This window comes from Staurois parvus, unplaced genomic scaffold, assembly GCF_062004578.1.
Source record: "Staurois parvus isolate SC_StPar_1 unplaced genomic scaffold, SC_StPar_1.0 ptg002864l, whole genome shotgun sequence".
NCBI lineage: Eukaryota > Metazoa > Chordata > Amphibia > Anura > Ranidae > Staurois > Staurois parvus.
This window is the reverse complement of record NW_028320660.1, coordinates 1170351-1190713: the sequence shown is the minus strand read 5'-3', so window position 1 is coordinate 1190713 and position 20363 is coordinate 1170351. Positions and strand designations below refer to the sequence as shown.

The 20363-nt window shown below is 51.2% G+C and overlaps 1 protein-coding gene across 1 annotated transcript in view; it reads right to left on the bottom strand.

Annotated features, from left to right (window-relative positions):
* Positions 1-20363, bottom strand: part of AP4E1 (adaptor related protein complex 4 subunit epsilon 1) — a 103811-nt gene that overhangs the window by 76106 nt on the left and 7342 nt on the right. The window contains exons 2-3 of the mRNA XM_089666826.1: positions 5728-5799; positions 2654-2777 (exon numbers count right to left, since the gene is read on the bottom strand). Of these exons, the coding sequence (XP_089522952.1) occupies positions 2654-2777; positions 5728-5799 (196 nt within the window). The remainder of the gene's footprint in view (positions 1-2653; positions 2778-5727; positions 5800-20363) is intronic.

The following is a 20363-nucleotide window of genomic DNA, read 5'->3' as shown; positions in this document are numbered from 1 at the left end:
TCTATCTTCCCCACTAGATGAGAGATTTCCAGGGGTCATATATCATATGCGCTTATCTATTGCGTGTTCGGTGAGTGCGCAATTTTACTATTTGATCCTGGTATATTAAGCTTCTACGCAGGATCCTGCGACAACTTGTCTGGACATTAATATCAATATCACCTGATGTATTAGCCAATACCTCTGTTTGTGCAATATACCACAGTGTGTTTTTCAGATCATCTGAGATATATATATTTACTAGCGCCAGCACTTTTTATTTATGTGTATTTTTGAAGGTTTTGCTGAGATTACCTTGGGTGCATTGGCTGCTGATTGGAGAGCGCTCACTTTTTTATTTATATATATATATATATATATATATTTATTTATTTATTAAGCAGAGGCCCTAAAACAGGGTTTTTTTTAAACTGCGGCCCTCCCGCTGTTGCAGGACTACATGTCCCATCATGCTTCTGCCTCTGGGAGTCAAGCTTCTAATGGTCAGCCTTGCAGTGTCTCATGGAACATGTAGTTCCACAATAGCTGGGCTGCAGTTTGTCCACCCCTGCCCTAGAGAATAAAATGGTGTGTGTTGCATATTTGTATGTCACACAATATTTGCGCAGCAGTTTTTCAAACGTATTTATTTTTTTAAATACACATTAATAAATTTGAATGCACAAAAACACGCTAGAATACCCAAATGTTTGGTAAAATATAAAAGATGATGTTACAGGGAGTAAATAGATACCAAACATGTCACGCATGAAAATTGCATACAACCGTAGAAACGTGCCAAACTACGGTACCTATAAATCTGCATAGGCAACGTTTTAAAAGCCCTTGCAGGTTACCAGTTTAGAGTTACACAGGAGGTCTGGGGCAACAATCATGATCTCAGTATAACCACTTTAACCTGCTGCTGTTTACAAATGCCAAAGGGACGGGAAGGGGTTAATTACGTAAAAACACAGCTCTGCAAGGAAAGTTAGCTCCATTTTAGCCTTATATAATAAAGACATCAACATCTGTTCCCAACAGAAAAGGAGTATATGGGATTTTTAAAGGTGTATCATCTCTCATGAGAATAAGCATACATAAAATATGTTAAAATCCAAAATTAATTATCACAACACAACCAAATATCAGGATGGGGATATTAAAAAAAAGAAATATAGTTAAGACATACTTAATATCTAGCTTATGAACAGAGCCCCATGAGTACGACACCAGCCACAGCATAACATACAAAATGTATAACTTTGTTATATTGGAACCTTCCGTGATGTGGACCATCTATCACTAATATCCTATTGGAAGCAGTGATATTGCCATTATCAGCTCACAAGATTTCTGACAAAAATCAACAGGTATTTTTTGCACTTCTCAAATACATTTATAGCTGAATTCCTGGAATTCAGCCACATCAATAAATGTGATGGCATACAACCATTTATGTCAAACAGTGCATTCCACATATTTCTTTAATTTACATCTGACAGTTTTATGGAGCTCCAGAAGGATAGCTAATGTTACAGTTCTGGACCTACAATGCTGGGCTTTCCGGTCTCAGCTCCCACAGTCGCATGCAGCTGATGTGCCCGCCATTCCCCTCTGCTGCCCATTCACAGAAGCCTTTGTATTTTGTGAGCCCATTTATAAAATTCAAAAGCTCCTGTGAATGGGCAGTGGGGGAGGGTAGGGGGGTTGGTTTCAGGCCACTTTCCTCTCAAAGCCAAACAGTGCCTTTGGGACTGCCATAAAAACTAAGATCTGAATTAAAGAAGTCCTTGAGGTGGCATGCCCCTTACTGGACTTACCTTATACTGTGCGTGCCCAGCTTTAACAATACATCTTCAACTGTAGCAGACCAAAAGGGAGCAAAAAAGATAATTTCTGTGCTAGAGCTTACATACACTTTAACAAAGAACTCTCACATTTTTTTACTTTCAATAATTTTTTTATTGAAAAAATATTGAAGTACAAACAGGGGCGGACTGACCATTTGGAAACTCGGGCACTGCCTGAGGGCCCCGAGGTCAGTAGGGGGCCCCATGAGATGCCCCTGGTACCTTTTTCATAGGCTTTTTTGAGTTTGGGCAAGGACACAGGGGCCCCATGATCCCCTATTGCCCGGGGGCCCCATGAGTTATCAGTCCGCCCCTGGGTACAAAATATAGCATTAGAAAACTTTTTGAAATAGCCAAGAAGATATTAAGCAGGAACAGAGCTGCTGAGAATGTAAAAACCTTTCACATTATTTCACTGTCCTGCTCCGTAAGGGACAAAGTACATGTAGTGCATGTTCCTACATGTTTTGTAAACCTATGAGGTCGGACAGGACTCCCACCCCACTCCCCCAGGGCTGTCCAAAAACAAATCTAGTAAGCGGACAGCTGCTTGATAATTGGTGCTTGTCTTGGTCCCAAGCAATTGTCCAAAAAATGTCAGCAAGAGGAATGCAGACATTAACCTTTTCTAATATTTTAATAATTTACACGTCGTGAAAACAACTGGAGGGGGAAATGCGTTGACATTAGTAATATAAAGGAATCCAAGAGTCATTTATTCTGTAAAGATACTATAATTAAAGCAAGCACTTGACTGGTATTGATGAATTAGACAAGCCGTATACTTCATTTTCTTACTCCAGACAGAAGAGGATACATACCAACTCGTTTTTCAAGTAGATTTCCTTGTTGTGCTAATTTAATAGCATGTATATAGCCAAAGGAAGCTTCATAGCCAAGCATTTCACAGTAAATGAGCCTGACCATACACTCCTTCATCTGTCTCTATAACGGAAACAGAGGCCAGTGATTAGAACCGGTGTATCCACAGAAAATGTACAAAGATCATTAATGGGATGACTCATTGCAGCAGAGGACCTCTGCCAAGAGTAGAAACACATTTTTCTCTGCATTTTAAACAACCAGATCCTAGACATCCAACAATGAAATATAAAAAGAATCCCTGTAATAGCAGCTCATTTGGCATGCTCTTTCATATTCCATTACATGACTCATTCTCAAATTGTTCAGAAACTCTGCAGATAACATTTCAAAGGGAATCAGTCACAAAGGCATTTGTTTATGGCTAAGGTATGAACAATGTTTTAGAAAGTATTAGCAAAAGTATAAATTGTTCATGACGAGGATTTTAATTTTGATCAGGAGCACAGTATTTTTTATACAACCCCACTATATTTGTTTAAGCAGGCTTCAGATCTTCCTATTCCTGTACCAAAACCCAACCTTAATGAAGATCTAGAATTTTATTTTTACTTTTATATCTCTTGAGGGTCCAAGTACATCTAGCACTTTGTCCCATGTTGCCAAGTGCTTTCTAGGCCTAGTTATGAGGTCTAACTTGCCACCCTCCCCTCCCACTGTGGCCTATCCGACAACAGCTGGAAAGGAGACGGACATTTCATAACATCAGCTTATCTTGGCTCTGAGCACTTTCCACAGATAAGCAATTGCAAAAGGAGTGCAGAAGCAGACGTTACCTCCACCTTCTTTACTCCTGCCATTGATTTACTGTGGAAAGTGCTCAGAGCCAAGAAAAGGTGCCGTTATGGAGCCATCTTCTCCCCCGTAGCTGTTGTTGGATCAGCTGCTGCAGGAGATAAGGTGGGCAGAACAGACCTCATAACAGTCCTATAATGCTAAGTGCTTTCGAAGTCTAAAGTACATGAAGCAGGAGACAAAATGGTACAAAGAACTGGTAGATCTAGAGATCCTGTCACCAAATCACAGACTCAACTTAACAATGGCATTTTATCTGTATTACATATATTTACAGATGTCCTGACTGCTGCGGCAATTTGAGGCTCGTAAGCACAGATATTAGCACAGTGACTTAGACTGGCCATACATTGTAGAATTTTCTTGGCATTTTTGCTTTAGATTTACCAAAAAACATATAATATGAGGTCAAACCCAAACAACACTTTCAGTTGTATCCAATTAGGCAGACCCTTGTACTACACAGTTGAAGGTAAATCTAAAGGAAATTGGGCAGAAATTGGACAGAAAATTGTATAGTGTATGGCCAGCCTTAGCAAGAAAAAAAACAAACTTAGATGTGCTGGATTGTGAGCGGTCCAGAATGCCCGTAAACCCTGCTTCTACATCATTGTGGACATAGCATACTAATCATTAGATGTATTTACATTACACGGTTTTCAAAAAAATTATTTTTTTATTTTACATAATCTTGAGAGAAATATGGGGCCTGCCAGGGAAGACTTATTCTGGCTCCAATACTTCCAGAGTAAATGGCAACATGTATGTAGATCAGAAAAAGTCAAAAGTCCCAATCTGCATACTTGTTCTGTTTAACAGACTAAGCCATCCAGGCCACTCACATTTTGAGAAAGAGAAGCCAACAATAGTGGATTTCCTTTAAGCCTGTGAAACACAAACCGATATTTTTCTATATTTATTTCAGGAACTTATATAGCAATATAAGTCAATTTAGGCAGCACTTTTACATATATATTGTACATTCACATCGGTCCCTAACCCTCAAGGGGCATACAATCTAAGGTAGACTTGATGTTTCTATCATTTTGAAGCATTTCATAAAATTACAATTAAAATAACCCACATTGTTTTCACTGCATGCCTTAAAGGCTGGTTCACACCAGGATCGCACATTTGAATGGGTACTGTAATACCACGCAATGTGGTGCCTGCAAATGCACTGTGTTTGCAATCTGCGTTTGGAGTGCCATTAACAATATATTGTCACCCACATGCGGATCACAAGAGCAGCGCATTCACCTGCGATGTGGGAAAAGTGCACGAAACACATCTTATGTTCTCCTGTACCGCATTCTCGTGTGAACCAGCCCTCATTGGACAAAACAAATTATTCAATATCCTACATACGCTACTAATCCCTTGAAAACTATAGAAAATTTTCAACCGTTCCTATTCCTCTTCAATTTGAAATAGGAAAATCAGTTGAAAAAGGCTGAATTGTGTCCCTACATGCTTTTTCTAAGTCATAAGTAGGACACAAAAGCTGCACAGTATCTTCATTATGAACATGTCCCCACTATCCCTTTACTTCCTGCCCAAGTGACCGCTATCCCGGTCACAGAAAATGAGGGAAACAGTCCCTTACAGACACAGAAGGAAATTCTAAAACGTCTCACTTTCTTTAAAGTGGTTGCAAACCTCCGACTTGAAATATGAACAAAGCATATCCCTCTATAATGTGTGATTGTCTCAATCCAAAACACTAAGTATCATTACTGTCTACTGCTCTGTTCCTCTGCTATCTGACCGAGTCACTTCTGACAAGTTTTCCTGACACCAAGAGAAAAAGTGACAGAGAAGGCACCTCCAGCACACAGCCGGAGATTGACAGTTTCAGTTATGTTCCTGTGTGAAGGGGGATGCATCCTTTCCTTCAAATCAGCTTTCAAAGCTCTTCTCACTGAGCTCTGCAGAGTGTAATTTCATCCCCTGCTTCTGAAAGCTCAGACAAGCTGTATATATTCTGCATTTTGAACAGCTGTAAACAAGAGAAGAATGCAGACAAACAGGTACAACTTATGTAAGAGCATTTGTTTCATCTCTGTGTATCACCTGAGGCCGGTCACTTCACTGGGTATTTGTAAGGGTTTACAACCACTTTAAAAGAAAAGGTTTTGTGTAGAGTTCCACTTGAAGACAATGCAGTTGTAGACATCACACAAAAAACCTTATTCTATAAACAGTCAGACTAACACACCAATGTTGTATTTGGAGAGGACACAGTTGATCTTAAACTGGCAAGTTCTTGTTGAATTAGTTTTTCTTCTTCCTGGAGAAAAAAAAAAAAAATGAAGTTAGATATTCATTTTTCAAATTAAAATAAATTTGAGCGTGAAGGAATCCCCTTCTGTTAATTTACTTTTACATTTAAACTAGCTCAGAGTACACAGCTTTACCTGCTAAGTGGTACCAAATTAATTAATCCTGGCATTCATTGAATGCAGTCAGTTGATTTACTTGCCAGTTTCTCTAGAGGTTGCTAGTATTCTTACCTTCTGAAGATTGCACCATCTATAGACATGAGATGATTGATGTTTGATCTGACCAATTCATGGAGGATCTGAAAAGGATCCTCATGTCAGTAGACACCAGAGAACCCAGACAGACCATCTAGACAACTGTTATTCAAAGAACTAGAAAATAGCTATGGTGCGTATATTTGGTTGACAGCTACCTGGGAGTAGGCCAGTTCTTAGGATGTCTACCTACTTTTCCTGCCTGTACAGGAACAAGTGTACTCTCAACAGACTGACCATTTGGAAACTCGGGCACTGCTCGAGGGCCCGGGGTCAGTAGGGGACGCCATGAGATGCCCCTAGTACCTGTTTCATAGGCTTTTTTGAGTTTGGGCAAGGACACAGGGGCCCCATGATCCCCTATTGCCCGAGGGCCCCATGAGTTGTCAGTCCGCCCCTGACTCTCACCCATGTCATACTACCACAAGATTCTGCATACAGAAGTCGCTCAAACAGGTTATCTAATTTCTTTGTAGAATCTGGTCAATCACAGATGTGCAGCTTCTTAATTCTGATCTGTATGCCAGGGAAAAAAACAAAAAAACAAAACAAAAAAAAACTCCTTTTATCACACTCAAACCCTGATTAGTGATCAGACGGGCACCCCAGTGTGTCCAGGACACAGTAGTAGGTGAGCACACTCAGTACAATCCGTTTTCTTGTCTGTGCCCACTGTTGAGCCTTAGTGGTTTGAAAAGCATACCTTTGGCTCCATCATGTGGTGAGAGATGTGAAAACCAGGATTTTTTTTTGTTACTGTAAAATCCCTTCAGTTCCTTGACAGACACAGCTCTTCTATTGTTGACCACTGGGTTATAGCACCACCAACAGGAGGAGGACACTAGGCAGAAAAAACAACTCAGCACCACCTACGGGCAGTCCTAGCTGGTATAAATCCCGTCTGCTTTAGGCAATCCTGTCATTTCTGCCTAGTGTTTCAGATAGCAGGGTGCTGTTTATGGTACTTTGTTTGCCCTTTAAAGTGGTTATAAAAGGCAGAAGGTTTTTTTTTTTACCTTCATGCATTCTATGCATGATGATAAAAAGCCTTCTGTGTGCTGCTTCCCCCGTCTGATTACCAATCAGGATTTGAAAATGTCAAATCGCATGGCAAGTTGCAACGATGTGATCCAGGGCTGATACAACAAGCTTGTTTGTGATAACTCGTTTGTTATTAACCAATTGCCGTCCAGCCGGCAATTGGTTAATAAACGGCTGGACGGTAGCAGTCCAGGGGCGGGTTGCCATTCATAAACGGTGCCCACCATTCTGGACTGTGCACGCTCCCTGGGAGCACACAACACCACAATCCGGTGCCCGCTGTGTCCTCCGGACACAGTGGAACACCGATTGTCATATGGGACCTCTGTGCAAGGTCCCATTCATGTGATTACTGATTGGCCAATCAGTGATCACACGTAGAGTAGTAAGCAAGATGTCACTTCTGACATCATTGCTTACTACGTGTGAAATCTGTCAATGATCACAGAGGTTACATGGTACAAGGCTATTCACAACAGCCTTGTACCATGTGACAAGCTGTGACCAATAACAGCTCACACAGTAGTTCTCAATGGCTGCAAGAATGCAGCCAGAGAGAAGGAGAAATTATTGCTTTTACAGCCTTAATGGGTGTAAAAGCAATCAGTGTAAAAAAAAAAAAAAATCTTCATCACCCCCCACAAGTAGTACGGTGTCACTATGGTGACACTGTACTGCTAGGGTGACAGTATGTAGAAAAATAAATAATATAAAAAAATAAAAAGATAGCTGAAGAAATTTTGGCCAAGATTTATGATGAAATATTATTTATTTGCAAAATTTTATAAGAAAAACACATTTTTCAAAATTTTTTCACTTTTTCATTTATATAGCAAAAAAAATAAAAAATACCAGTGGTGAATAAATACCACCAAAATAAAGCTTTATCTGTCTCAAAAAAATGCTAAAAAATTCATATGGGTACAGTATTGCATGACCACGCAATTGTCATTCAAAGTGTGATAGCGCTGAAAGCTGAAAATTGGCCTAGACAGGAAAGGGGTAAAAGTGTCAGGACTTGAAGGGGTTAAAATGAATATTACAGGGCCTCATGAGGCTGGTCTGTTTCTTGTGCTTTAGTTATTGTCAAGTGCCCAATCTGACTTCAGCTGGCCATGCACTATACAAACTATGGGGTTGATTTACTAAAGGCAAGGGCATTTGCTCCAGAGCTCTGCTGACTTCCATCATCCAAACATGTTCAAGCAAAAATGCAGTTTTTTTTTTTTTATTTCCCTGCATGTGATTGGGTAGTCCATGGAACATTTTATTTTTTGCCACAAATTTTTTGAAAATGACACTTTCTCCCCCCCCCCCTTTACACAAAAGTTGTCACTTAAACTATATATTGCTTATGCATGCCATGGGTATATGTGGAATAACACCCCAAAACACATTCTTCTACTTCTCACGAGTATGGGGATACCACGTGAGAGACTTTTTGGCAGACTAGTTATATACAGGCCCCAAAAATCCAATGACCAGCTCCAGGCTTTCAAAGGGCATATTTCCTCATATCATTTCCCCACTACCTATCACCGTTTCAAAGGCCCTAAAATGCCAGGATAGTACAAACCCCCCTCCCCCTCTCCCAATGACCCCTTTTTGGAAAGTAGACACCCCAAGGAATTTGATAAGAGGAATTTGGAGTATTTTACAGATATGTTTTGAAAAATGTGGCAACAAATGAGATCTGCAAAATACTCACCATGCCGCTTAGCAAATACCTTAAGAGTGTCTACTTTCCAAAAAGGAGTCATTTGGGGGGGGGGGGGGGGTTGGGGAGGGCTTCTACTATCCTGGCATTTCAGGGCCAAAAATTAGAAGCTTATGCCACCCACACATCACCCACTCTTGAAGGCCAAGCCTTTTCTGACACTTTTTGTTCACATGAAAAAACAGGGTTTTTTTGCTAGAAAATTACTTTGAACCCCCAAACATTATATTTTTTTTTAAAGCCCTAGAGAATAAAACGATGGGTGTTGAAAGTTTTTACATCACACAGTATGTGCGCAGCGATTTTTCAAAAGCAAATCTTTTGGGAAAAATACACTTTTTAGAATTTTAATTCAGAAAAACACAATATATTGCCAAATTGTTTGATAATATATAAAAGATGTTACGCCGAGCAAATAGATACCAAACATGACATGCTTTAAAATTGTGCATGCCCGTGCAATGGCCACAAAATACATGCATTTTTAACCACTTCCCGTCCGGCCCATGTATATAAACAGCCGGACAGGAGCAGTGCAGGGGCGGGAGGCCGTTTATAAACGGCCTCCCTGCTCCATGCTTGTGCGCGCTCCCTGGAAGCGCACAGCACCGCGATCCGGTGCCTGCTGTGTCCTCCAGACACAGTGAAACACCGATCGTTGTATGGGACCTTGTGACAAGCTGTGACCAATCACAGATCACACGGTATTTCTCAATGGCTGCAAAAATGCAGCCAGAGAGGAGAAATGATTGCTTTTACAGCCTTTATGGGTGGAAAAAAAAAAAAACGCATCTTCATCACCCCCCCCAAGTAGTACAGTGTCACTATGGTGACACTGTACTGCTAGGGTGACACCATGTAAAAAAAACTAATAATAATAAAAAAAAAAAATAAATAAAAATGTAAAAAACATTTTGAAAAATTATCATTTTTGGCTATAAACGAATTTGGGGTTTTTTTTCTTACTAAAAAGATAACTGAATACATTTTGGCCAAGATTTATGAAGAAAGCTTATTTATTTGCAAACTTTTATAGGAAAAACACTTTTTTTTCAAAATTTTTGGACTTTTTCATTTAAATAGCAAAAAAAAAAAATCCCAGTGGTGAATAAATACCACCAAAATAAAGTTTTATCTGTCTAAAAAAAAAAATGCTAAAAAATTCATATGGGTACAGTGTTGTATGACCGCGTAATTGTCATTCAAAGTGTGATAGCACTGAAAGATGAAAATTGGCCTGGACAGGAAGGGGGTAAAAGTGTCTGGACTTGAAGTGGTTAATCACCACTGGGGGTTTTATTTTTTGCTAAACAAACTAAAAAGGCAGTGTGACAGTGTGAAAAAAGTACTGCCAATAACTAGCAAGTGTGTTTACATGGTGATCAGTTGTAATTGGCCCTTTACCGTGTTATGTGATCCTCGCAGAACAGGACGACCGCGCTGTATCCGTCATTCGGCCATAGCCCGGTCGTCAAGTGGTTGCATGCTGTCTATATGCGTGTGGAGGAGATTTTTACTAATTTCTTGTTCTGTTTGACACTTGTCACCTGGACAGGAAGTGGGGAGCAATCAAAATCCCCCACTGGGGGTACACAGGTTTAACAGCCTTCTATGATTCCATCACACTGCATTCTCTTACCCGGATGTACTTTTACCATGTAGTTTATTCAGTTGTTTTGCCCAGTTTAAAGTAAATGTCTGATTATTAACAGATCAATACAGATTATTCTCTGCCATTGTCTGAGCCATAATGCCTCTTCTTACGGATCCATAGGGCAGGTCGCTAATCTGAGAGATTCCAGTAAAGACATGAAACACATAGCCAGCACAATCTGATGGAGGGAACCAATAATAGTCTCCTTTGATATTCTTGTTTTCATGGATATCATGTAATACAGCTGATAGCAACAGAACTAGCCAACCCTTGGACTGCCAGCTGACTATTTAATACATTCATAATATGAGTTTTCAGATGGAATCTCCAGATATATAGTCCCTGCACATGGAATCCTGGGTCTCTATAACTGGACCATTAGCTCTTAAAGGTGAACTCCCGCTATGGTCATTATTACATACTTTTCTTGATCCAGCTTGGCACAATGTAAATATGCATATCTCAAACCCGAGGGTCTGTCAGGCTACTACAGTATTACCTGTGAGCTACTGGGTCCCAAGCCAATCAGGCTTCCCCACTGCACACTGACCACAGGGGGTTGTGCACTTGGCACTCTGCCAATCACAGAGTGACTTGCACTTTTTTCACTGAATGCAAGGTGTCCTTTGAGTAAGGTGACATCACTGCTGTCCTCCACCTTGTCCAATCAGAAAATGCCTTGTATTCATTGAAAAAGATACAAGGTAGTATGTGAATGGCAGCGGTGCTGGGTAACCACCTGTGATCCGTGTGCAGGTGGGAAGCTGCTTGGCACAGGACCAGGAAGGTTGCGGCTATCACTGCGATAGCTCCAACTACTACAGTGATTGTCAGTTTCCCCAAAGGCTCCTCAAGGATGAGATATGTGTACTTACATTGCTCCAAGTATGATTCCCCAAGAGAAACGTCTCTTACTGGTTTGCTTCCTGAAGTAAGACAGACAAGTGCAGTATCAGGACAATCCAGCACCTCATTCTATTAGATCATTCATCATATCTTGGGCAGACATGGCAAAAGTATCTGCCAGGCAGCATTCTGGTCTTCTCTGTATGCCTTGCTAATCACTTCTGTTTGCCTCAGTAAAGTATTAAACGAAAAAAAAAAAGATGTTAAAACAAGTTTTTCTTGCTGTCCCTGTCTGTTTTAGAAAGAGGGATTCCATCTCACTTTTTTTCCAGGAGGCCATTGTGTCTGGTACAGATTGTAAAGGGATATTCAACAGAAACAAGCGATGAGAGGAAATCTTACAATGGGAGAGCCTGTTAAGGTGATATCTGTCATCCTCCAATGTGTAAAGCTCCTCTTAGTTCCCACTGCTTGTGCAGAGCAGCCCCTTATCTCCTCTTCCCGTGTCCCCCTGTCAGCGCTGTCCACATTTCTCTACTATGGGTGTCTCCCTTGCAAGCCAATACTATGGGGGCTCCAGAGCCGGGCTGTGTGCATCCACAGACACACACAACACTTGTATGCTCCCTCCTCACAGGAGTTTGACTGACAGCAGCATAAGCCTATGGCTCCTGCTGCTTTCAGTGTCTCCTGAGAGATCAGGAAGAGAGGAGAGTGGTGCTGCAGACAAGACAGCAATGGATTGGTGAGAGGAGGTAGGTGAGTGTTTGGAGGGGGGAGCTAAAACAGTTAGCGGGGCATTCTTTACTTTAATTCAGGAAATGCATTAAAGTGGAAGTAAACTCCCTTGGTTGAGGTTTACCTATAGGTAAGCCTATGATAAGACCGGGGGAAGATAGGAGCACCAACAGCGGTGACAGTACGACGCTGGAGGGCTTGGTTTTCAGGTAAGGGTGTCATAATGTGCTAGCATGCGGTGCATACTATAGTTCTCCTATTGGAGGGGTCTTTGGGCTTCATTCCCCCCTCCACTCATGCGTTATCTAGGAGTTAGAAACATATTTTATGTCTCTCACATTGACGTGGATGTGGGAATCCTCTCCGTTGTGTCTTTCTATTCTGACAGCAGGGAGACTTTACTGACAACAGAATACACTGATCAGCTATGCGAGATACAGCCAGAAGCACTGATTGAGCAAAAACTACCAACAAGCTGCGTAAACAGAAGCTGATCAGTAGAGTGACTTCTGTACAAACACAGTGGCCACACATGGATCGGAAACGTCCCTGCTGAAATGGATGAATTTTGTATGGACAGCTTTAAAGGGCAATAAATCCTTCTATATCTGATGGGTAAACCAAGTTACAAGTGTGCAGGAAATAAAACTCCTGCTGGCTGTGACATCAACGGTTCTCAGAGCATTCCTGCTTCATCGAGGAGAGTCTCCCTCGTCCTGCTTTACTCTGCATACCAACACACATGGAAAGAGGTGAGAGCCTTCATACAGGTTGCAGCAGGAGGATATAGGAAGCGAAGAGCAGAGATCTCAACTTCAAGGGGATATCAGTGAGTGATGGGGCACTGCAGAGCCTATTACATGGAGAGATCAGATGTCTGGGGATTATCGGCCTCTTATCACTGCCAGCCTCCCAAACTCAACACATACACTGTCAGCCCCTACCCCAAACCCACTGCCAGCCCCCCCCCCCCATACCCAGCACATGCAGTACCAGCCTGCCATACCCAGAGCACGCAGTGCCAGACCCCATATCCAGAACACACACTGCCAGACCCCCTTACCCCATACCCAGGCACTCCTACCCAGCACACACACACACTGCCAACCCACTCATACCCACTGCCAGCCTCCCATACCCAGCACACACGCTGCCAGCCACTCATGCCCAGCACACACTGCAAACTCCCCATAAGCACTGCCAGCCCCCATAACCAGCACACCCACTGCCAGCACCCCATACTCACCTGACAACCTCCCATACCCAGCAAAAGCACTGCCAGCCCCCCATATCCTCTGCTAGCTCCCCCATAACAAGCACACACACACTGCCAGCTCCCACCCATACCCAACACACACTGCCAGCCCCGCCCCCCCCATACCCAGCACACACACACACTGCCAGCCCGCCCCCCAATACCCAGCACACACACTGCCAGCCCCCCCCATAGATAGCATGCGCGCGCGCACACACACACACAAACTGCCAGGCGCCCCCCCCCCCCCCCATACACAGCACACATTGCCGGCCCCCTCATACACAGCACACACACTGGCAGCCACGCCCTCCCATACCCAGCACAGACACAATGCCAGGCCACCCCCCCATACCCAGCACACACACTGCCAGCCCCGCCCCCCCCCCCCCCATACCCAGCGCGCACACACACACACTCTACCAGCTCCCCCCCCCCCATACCCAGCAAACACACACTGCCAGCCCCGCCCCCATACCGAGCACACACTGCCAGCCCCACCCCCCCCATACCCAGCACACACACACACACACACACACACACACACACAGCCTGCCAGCGCCACCCCCCCATACCCAGCGCGCGCGCGCACACACACACAGAGCCAGCCCCCCCCCCCATACCCAGCGCGCGCACACTGCCAGCCCCCACTTATACCCAGCGCGCGCACACTGCCAGCCCCCACCCATACCCAGCGCAAGCGCACACTGCCAGCCCCCCCCAGCACACACACAGCCAGCCCCCCCCCCCCCCTACGAAGCACACACACACAGCCAGCCCCCCACCCAGCACACACACACAGCCAGTCCCCCCCTGCCCAGCACACACACCCACTGCCAGACCCCCCCATACCCAGCGCGCGCACACACACACTACCGGCCCCGCCCCCCATACCCAGCGCACACACACACTGACAGCCCCCACCCAGCGCACACACACTGACAGCCGCCCCCCCCCCCCCCGTACCCAGCGCAAACACACACTGCCAGCCCCACCCCCCCCCGTACCCAGTGCAAACATACACTGCTAGCCCCCCCATACCCAGCGCACACACACTGCCAGCCCCCTACCCAGTGCACACACACTGCCAGCCCCTTACCCAGCACACACACACAGCCAGCCCCCCCCCCCCCCCCCATACCCAGCGCGCACACACACACAGCCAGCCCCCCCCCCCCCCCCATACCCAACACACACTGCCAGCCCCCCCAATAACCCAGCGCGCGCGCACACACACACACTGCCGGCCCCGCCCCCCATACCCAGCACACACACTGCCAGCCCCGCCCCCCCGTACCAAGCGCAAACACACACTGCCAGCCCCGCCCCCCCCATACCCAGCGCGCGCGCACACACACACACACTGCCAGCCCCCCCATACCCAGCACACACACACTGCCAGCCCCCCCCCCCCCATACCCAGCACACACACACACTGCCAGCCCCCCCCATACTCAGCGCGTGCACACTGCCAGCCCCGCCACCCCCATAGCCAGCGAGCGCGCGCGCACGCACACACACACACTACCAGCTCCCCCCCCCCCCCCATACCCAGCAAACACACACTGCCAGCCCCGCCCCCCATACCCAGCACACACACACACACACAGCCTGCCAGCGCCACCCCCCCATACCCAGCGCGCGCGCGCACACACACACACAGAGCCAGCCCCCCCATACCCAGCGCGCGCACACTGCCAGCCCCCACCCATACCCAGCACGCGCACACTGCCAGCCCCCACCCATACCCAGCGCGCGCACACTGCCAGCCCCCACCCATACCCAGCGCGCGCACACTGCCAGCCCCCACCCATACCCAGCGCAAACACACACTGCCAGCCCCCCCCAGCACACACACAGCCAGCCAGCCCCCCCCCCCCCCAGCACACACACAGCCAGCCCCCCCCCCCCTACCCAGCACACACACACAGCCAGTCCCCCCCTACCCAGCACACACACCCACTGCCAGACCCCCCCCATACCCAGCGCGCGCACACACACACTACCGGCCCCGCCCCCCATACCCAGCGCACACACACACTGACAGCCCCCACCCAGCGCACACACTGACAGCCGCCCCCCCCCCCCCGTACCCAGCGCAAACACACACTGCCAGCCCCACCCCCCCCCCCCGTACCCAGCGCAAACTTACACTGCTAGCCCTCCCATACCCAGCGCACACACACTGCCAGCCCCCTACCCAGTGCACACACACTGCCAGCCCCTTACCCAGCACACACACAGCCAGCCCCCCCCCCCCCCCATACCCAGCGCGCACACACACACACAGCCAGCCCCCCCCCCCCATACCCAACACACACTGCCAGCCCCCCCAATAACCCAGCGCGCGCGCGCACACACACACACACACACTGCCGGCCCCGCCCCCCATACCCAGCACACACACTGCCGGCCCCGCCCCCCCGTACCCAGCACACACACTACCAGCCCCGCCCCCCCGTACCAAGCGCAAACACACACTGCCAGCCCCGCCCCCCCGTACCCAGCGCAAACACACACTGCCAGCCCCCCCCCCCCCCGTACCCAGCGCAAACACACACTGCCAGCCCCCCCCCCCCCGTACCCAGCGCAAACACACACTGCCAGCCCCCCCCCCCCCCGTACCCAGCGCAAACACACACTGCCAGCCCCCCCCCCCCGTACCCAGCGCAAACACACACTGCCAGCCGCCCCCCCCCCCGTACCCAGCGCAAACACACACTGCCAGCCGCCCCCCCCCCGTACCCAGCGCAAACACACACTGCCAGCCCCGCCCCCCGTACCCAGCGCACACACTGCCAGCCCCGCCCCCCGTACCCAGCGCACACACTGCCAGCCCCACCCCCCATACCCAGCACACACACTGCCAGCCCCGCCCCCCATACCCAGCACACACACTGCCAGCCCCGCCCCCCCCATACCCAGCGCACACACACAATTACAGCCCCCCCCATACCCAGCGCACACACACTGACAGCCGCCCCCCCCCCCCCATACCCAGCAAAAACACACACTGCCAGCTCCACCCCCCCCGTACACAGCGCAAACATACACTGCTAGCCCCCCATACCCAGTAGACACACAGCCAGCCCCCCATACCCAGCAGACACACTGCCAGCCCCCCATACCCAGCACACACACTGCCAGCCCCCCATACCCAGCACACACACTGCCAGCCCCCCTCCCCCACATCCAGCACTGCCAGCCCATACCCAACACACACACACTGCCAGCCCCCCCCCCCCATAACCCAGCGCGCGCTCGCAAACAAACACACACACTGCCAGCCCCGCCCCCCCCCCATACCCAGCACACACTGCCAGCCCCCCCCCATACCCAGCACGCACACACTGCCAGCCCCCCCCCCCCCCATACTCAGCGCGTGCACACTGCCAGCCCCGCCCCCCCCATAGCCAGCGCGCGCGCGCACACACACACACACACACACACACACACACACACACACACACACACTACCAGCTCCCCCCCCCCCCATACCCAGCAAACACACACTGCCAGCCCCGCCCCCCATACCGAGCACACACTGCCAGCCCCACCCCCCCATACCCAGCACACACACACACACACACACACACACACACACACACACAGCCTGCCAGCGCCACCCCCCCATACCCAGCGCGCGCGCACACACACACACAGAGCCAGCCCCCCCATACCCAGCGCGCGCACACTGCCAGCCCCCACCCATACCCAGCGCGCGCACACTGCCAGCCCCCACCCATACCCAGCGCAAACACACACTGCCAGCCCCCCCCAGCACACACACACACACACAGCCAGCCAGCCCCCCCCCCAGCACACACACAGCCAGCCCCCCCCCCTACCCAGCACACACACACAGCCAGCCCCCCACCCAGCACACACACACAGCCAGCCCCCCACCCAGCACACACACACAGCCAGTCCCCCCCTACCCAGCACACACACCCACTGCCAGACCCCCCCATACCCAGCGCGCGCACACACACACTACCGGCCCCGCCCCCCATACCCAGCGCACACACACACTGACAGCCCCCACCCAGCGCACACACACTGACAGCCGCCCCCCCCCCGTACCCAGCGCAAACACACACTGCCAGCCCCACCCCCCCCCCGTACCCAGCGCAAACATACACTTCTAGCCCCCCCCATACCCAGCGCACACACACTGCCAGCCCCCTACCCAGTGCACACACACTGCCAGCCCCACCCCCCCCCCCGTACCCAGCGCAAACATACACTGCTAGCCCCCCCATACCCAGCGCGCACACACTGCCAGCCCCCTACCCAGTGCACACACACTGCCAGCCCCTTACCCAGCACACACACACAGCCAGCCCCCCCCCCCCCCATACCCAGCGCGCACACACACACACACAGCCAGCCCCCCCCCATACCCAACACACACTGCCAGCCCCCCCAATAACCCAGGGCGCGCGCGCGCGCACACACACACACACACACTGCCGGCCCCGCCCCCCATACCCAGCACACACACTGCCGGCCCCGCCCCCCATACCCAGCATACACACTACCAGCCCCGCCCCCCCCGTACCAAGCGCAAACACACACTGCCAGCCCCCCCCGTACCCAGCGCAAACACACACTGCCAGCCCCCCCCGTACCCAGCGCAAACACACACTGCCAGCCCCCCCCCCCCCGTACCCAGCGCAAACACACACTGCCAGCCCCCCCCGTACCCAGCGCAAACACACACTGCCAGCCCCCCCCCCCCCCCCCCCGTACCCAGCGCAAACACACACTGCCAGCCCCCCCCCCCCCCCCCCCCGTACCCAGCGCAAACACACACTGCCAGCCCCCCCCCCCCCCCCCGTACCCAGCGCAAACACACACTGCCAGCCGCCCCCCCCCCCCCCCCGTACCCAGCGCAAACACACTGCCAGCCCCCCCCCCCCCCCCGTACCCAGCGCACACACACACTGCCAGCCCCGCCCCCCCGTACCCAGCGCACACACTGCCAGCCCCGCCCCCCATACCCAGCACACACACTGCCAGCCCCGCCCCCCCCATACCCAGCACACACACACACTGCCAGCCAGCCCCCCCATACCCAGCGCACACACACAATTACAGCCCCCCCCATACCCAGCGCACACACACACACTGACAGCCGCCCCCCCCCATACCCAGCAAAAACACACACTGCCAGCTCCACCCCCCCCCCCCGTACACAGCGCAAACATACACTGCTAGCCCCCCATACCCAGTAGACACACAGCCAGCCCCCCATACCCAGCAGACACACTGCCAGCCCCCCATACCCAGCACACACACTGCCAGCCCCCCTCCCCCATATCCAGCACTGCCAGCCCATACCCAACACACACACACTGCCAGCCCCCCCCCCCCCCCCCAAAACCCAGCGCGCGCTCGCAAACAAACACACACACTGCCAGCCCCGCCCCCCCCCCCCCATACCCAGCACACACTGCCAGCCCCGCCCCCCCATACCCAGCACGCACACACTGCCAGCCCCCCATACCCAGCACACACACACTGCCAGCCCCCCCCCCCCCCCCCATACCCAGCACGCACACACTGCCAGCCCCCCCCCCCCATACCGCGCGCACGCACGCACACACACAGAGCCAGCCCCCCCCCCCTACCCAGCACACACACTGCCAGCCCCCTCCATACCCAGCGCGTGCGCGCGCGCGCACACACACACTGCCAGCCCCGCCCCCCCATACCCAACACACACACTGCCAGCCCCCTACCCAGCGCAAAACCACTGCCAGCCCCCCCCATACCCAACACACACACTGCAAGCCCCCCCCATACCCAGCACACACTGTCAGCCCCTTCCCCCACCCAGCACACACACTGCCAGCCCCCCCCCCCCCCCCCCATATCCAGCACACACACTGCCAGCCCATACCCAGCACACACACTGCCAGCCCCCCCCATACCCAGCGCACGCACACACACACTGCCGGCCCCGCCCCCCATACCCAGCACACACACTGCCAGCCCCGCCCCCCATACCCAGCGCACGCACACACACACTGACAGCCCCCCCCCCCATACCCAGCGCACAGACACTGACAGCCGCCGCCCGCCCATACCCAGCGCAAACACACACTGCCAGCTCCACCCCGCCCGTACCCAGCGCAAACATACACTGCTAGCCCCCCCATACCCAGCACACACACAGCCAGCCCCCCCCCCCCCATACCCAGCACACACACTGCCAGCCCCCCCTACCCAACACACAGCCAGCCCCCCCCCCCCCCCCCATATCCAGCACACACACTGCCAGCCCATACCCAACACACACACTGCCAGCCCCCCCCTCCCCATAACCTAGCGCGTGCACACACACACTGCCGGCCCCGCCCCCCATACCCAGCACACACACACACTGCCGGCCCCGCCCCCCCGTACCCAGCACACACACACTGCCGGCCCCGCCCCCCCGTACCCAGCGCAAACACACACTGCCAGCCTCCCCCCCCCCGTACCCAGCACACACACTGCCAGCCCCGCCCCCCCCCCCCCGTACCCAGCGCAAACACACACTGCCAGCCTCCCCCCCCCGCCCCATACCCAGCACACACACTGCCAGCCCCGCCCCCCCCCCATACCCAGCACACACACACACTGCCAGCCCCGCCCCCCCCATACCCAGCACACACACACACTGCCAGCCCCGCCCCCCCCATACCCAGCACACACACACACTGCCAGCCCCGCCCCCCCCATACCCAGCACACACACACTGCCAGCCCCGCCCCCCATACCCAACACACACACTGCCAGCCCCGCGCACCCCCCCATACCCAACACACACACACACTGCCAGCCCCGCCCCCCCCATACCCAACACACACACACACTGCCAGCCTCGTCGTCCCCCCCCCATACCCAACACACACACTGCCAGCCTCGCCCCCCCCCCCCATACCCAACACACACACTGCCAGCCCCCCCCCCCCCCATACCCAACACACACACTCCGTACCCAGCGCAAACACACACTGCCAGCCTCCCCCCCCCCGCCCCGTACCCAGCACACACACTGCCAGCCCCGCCCCCCCCC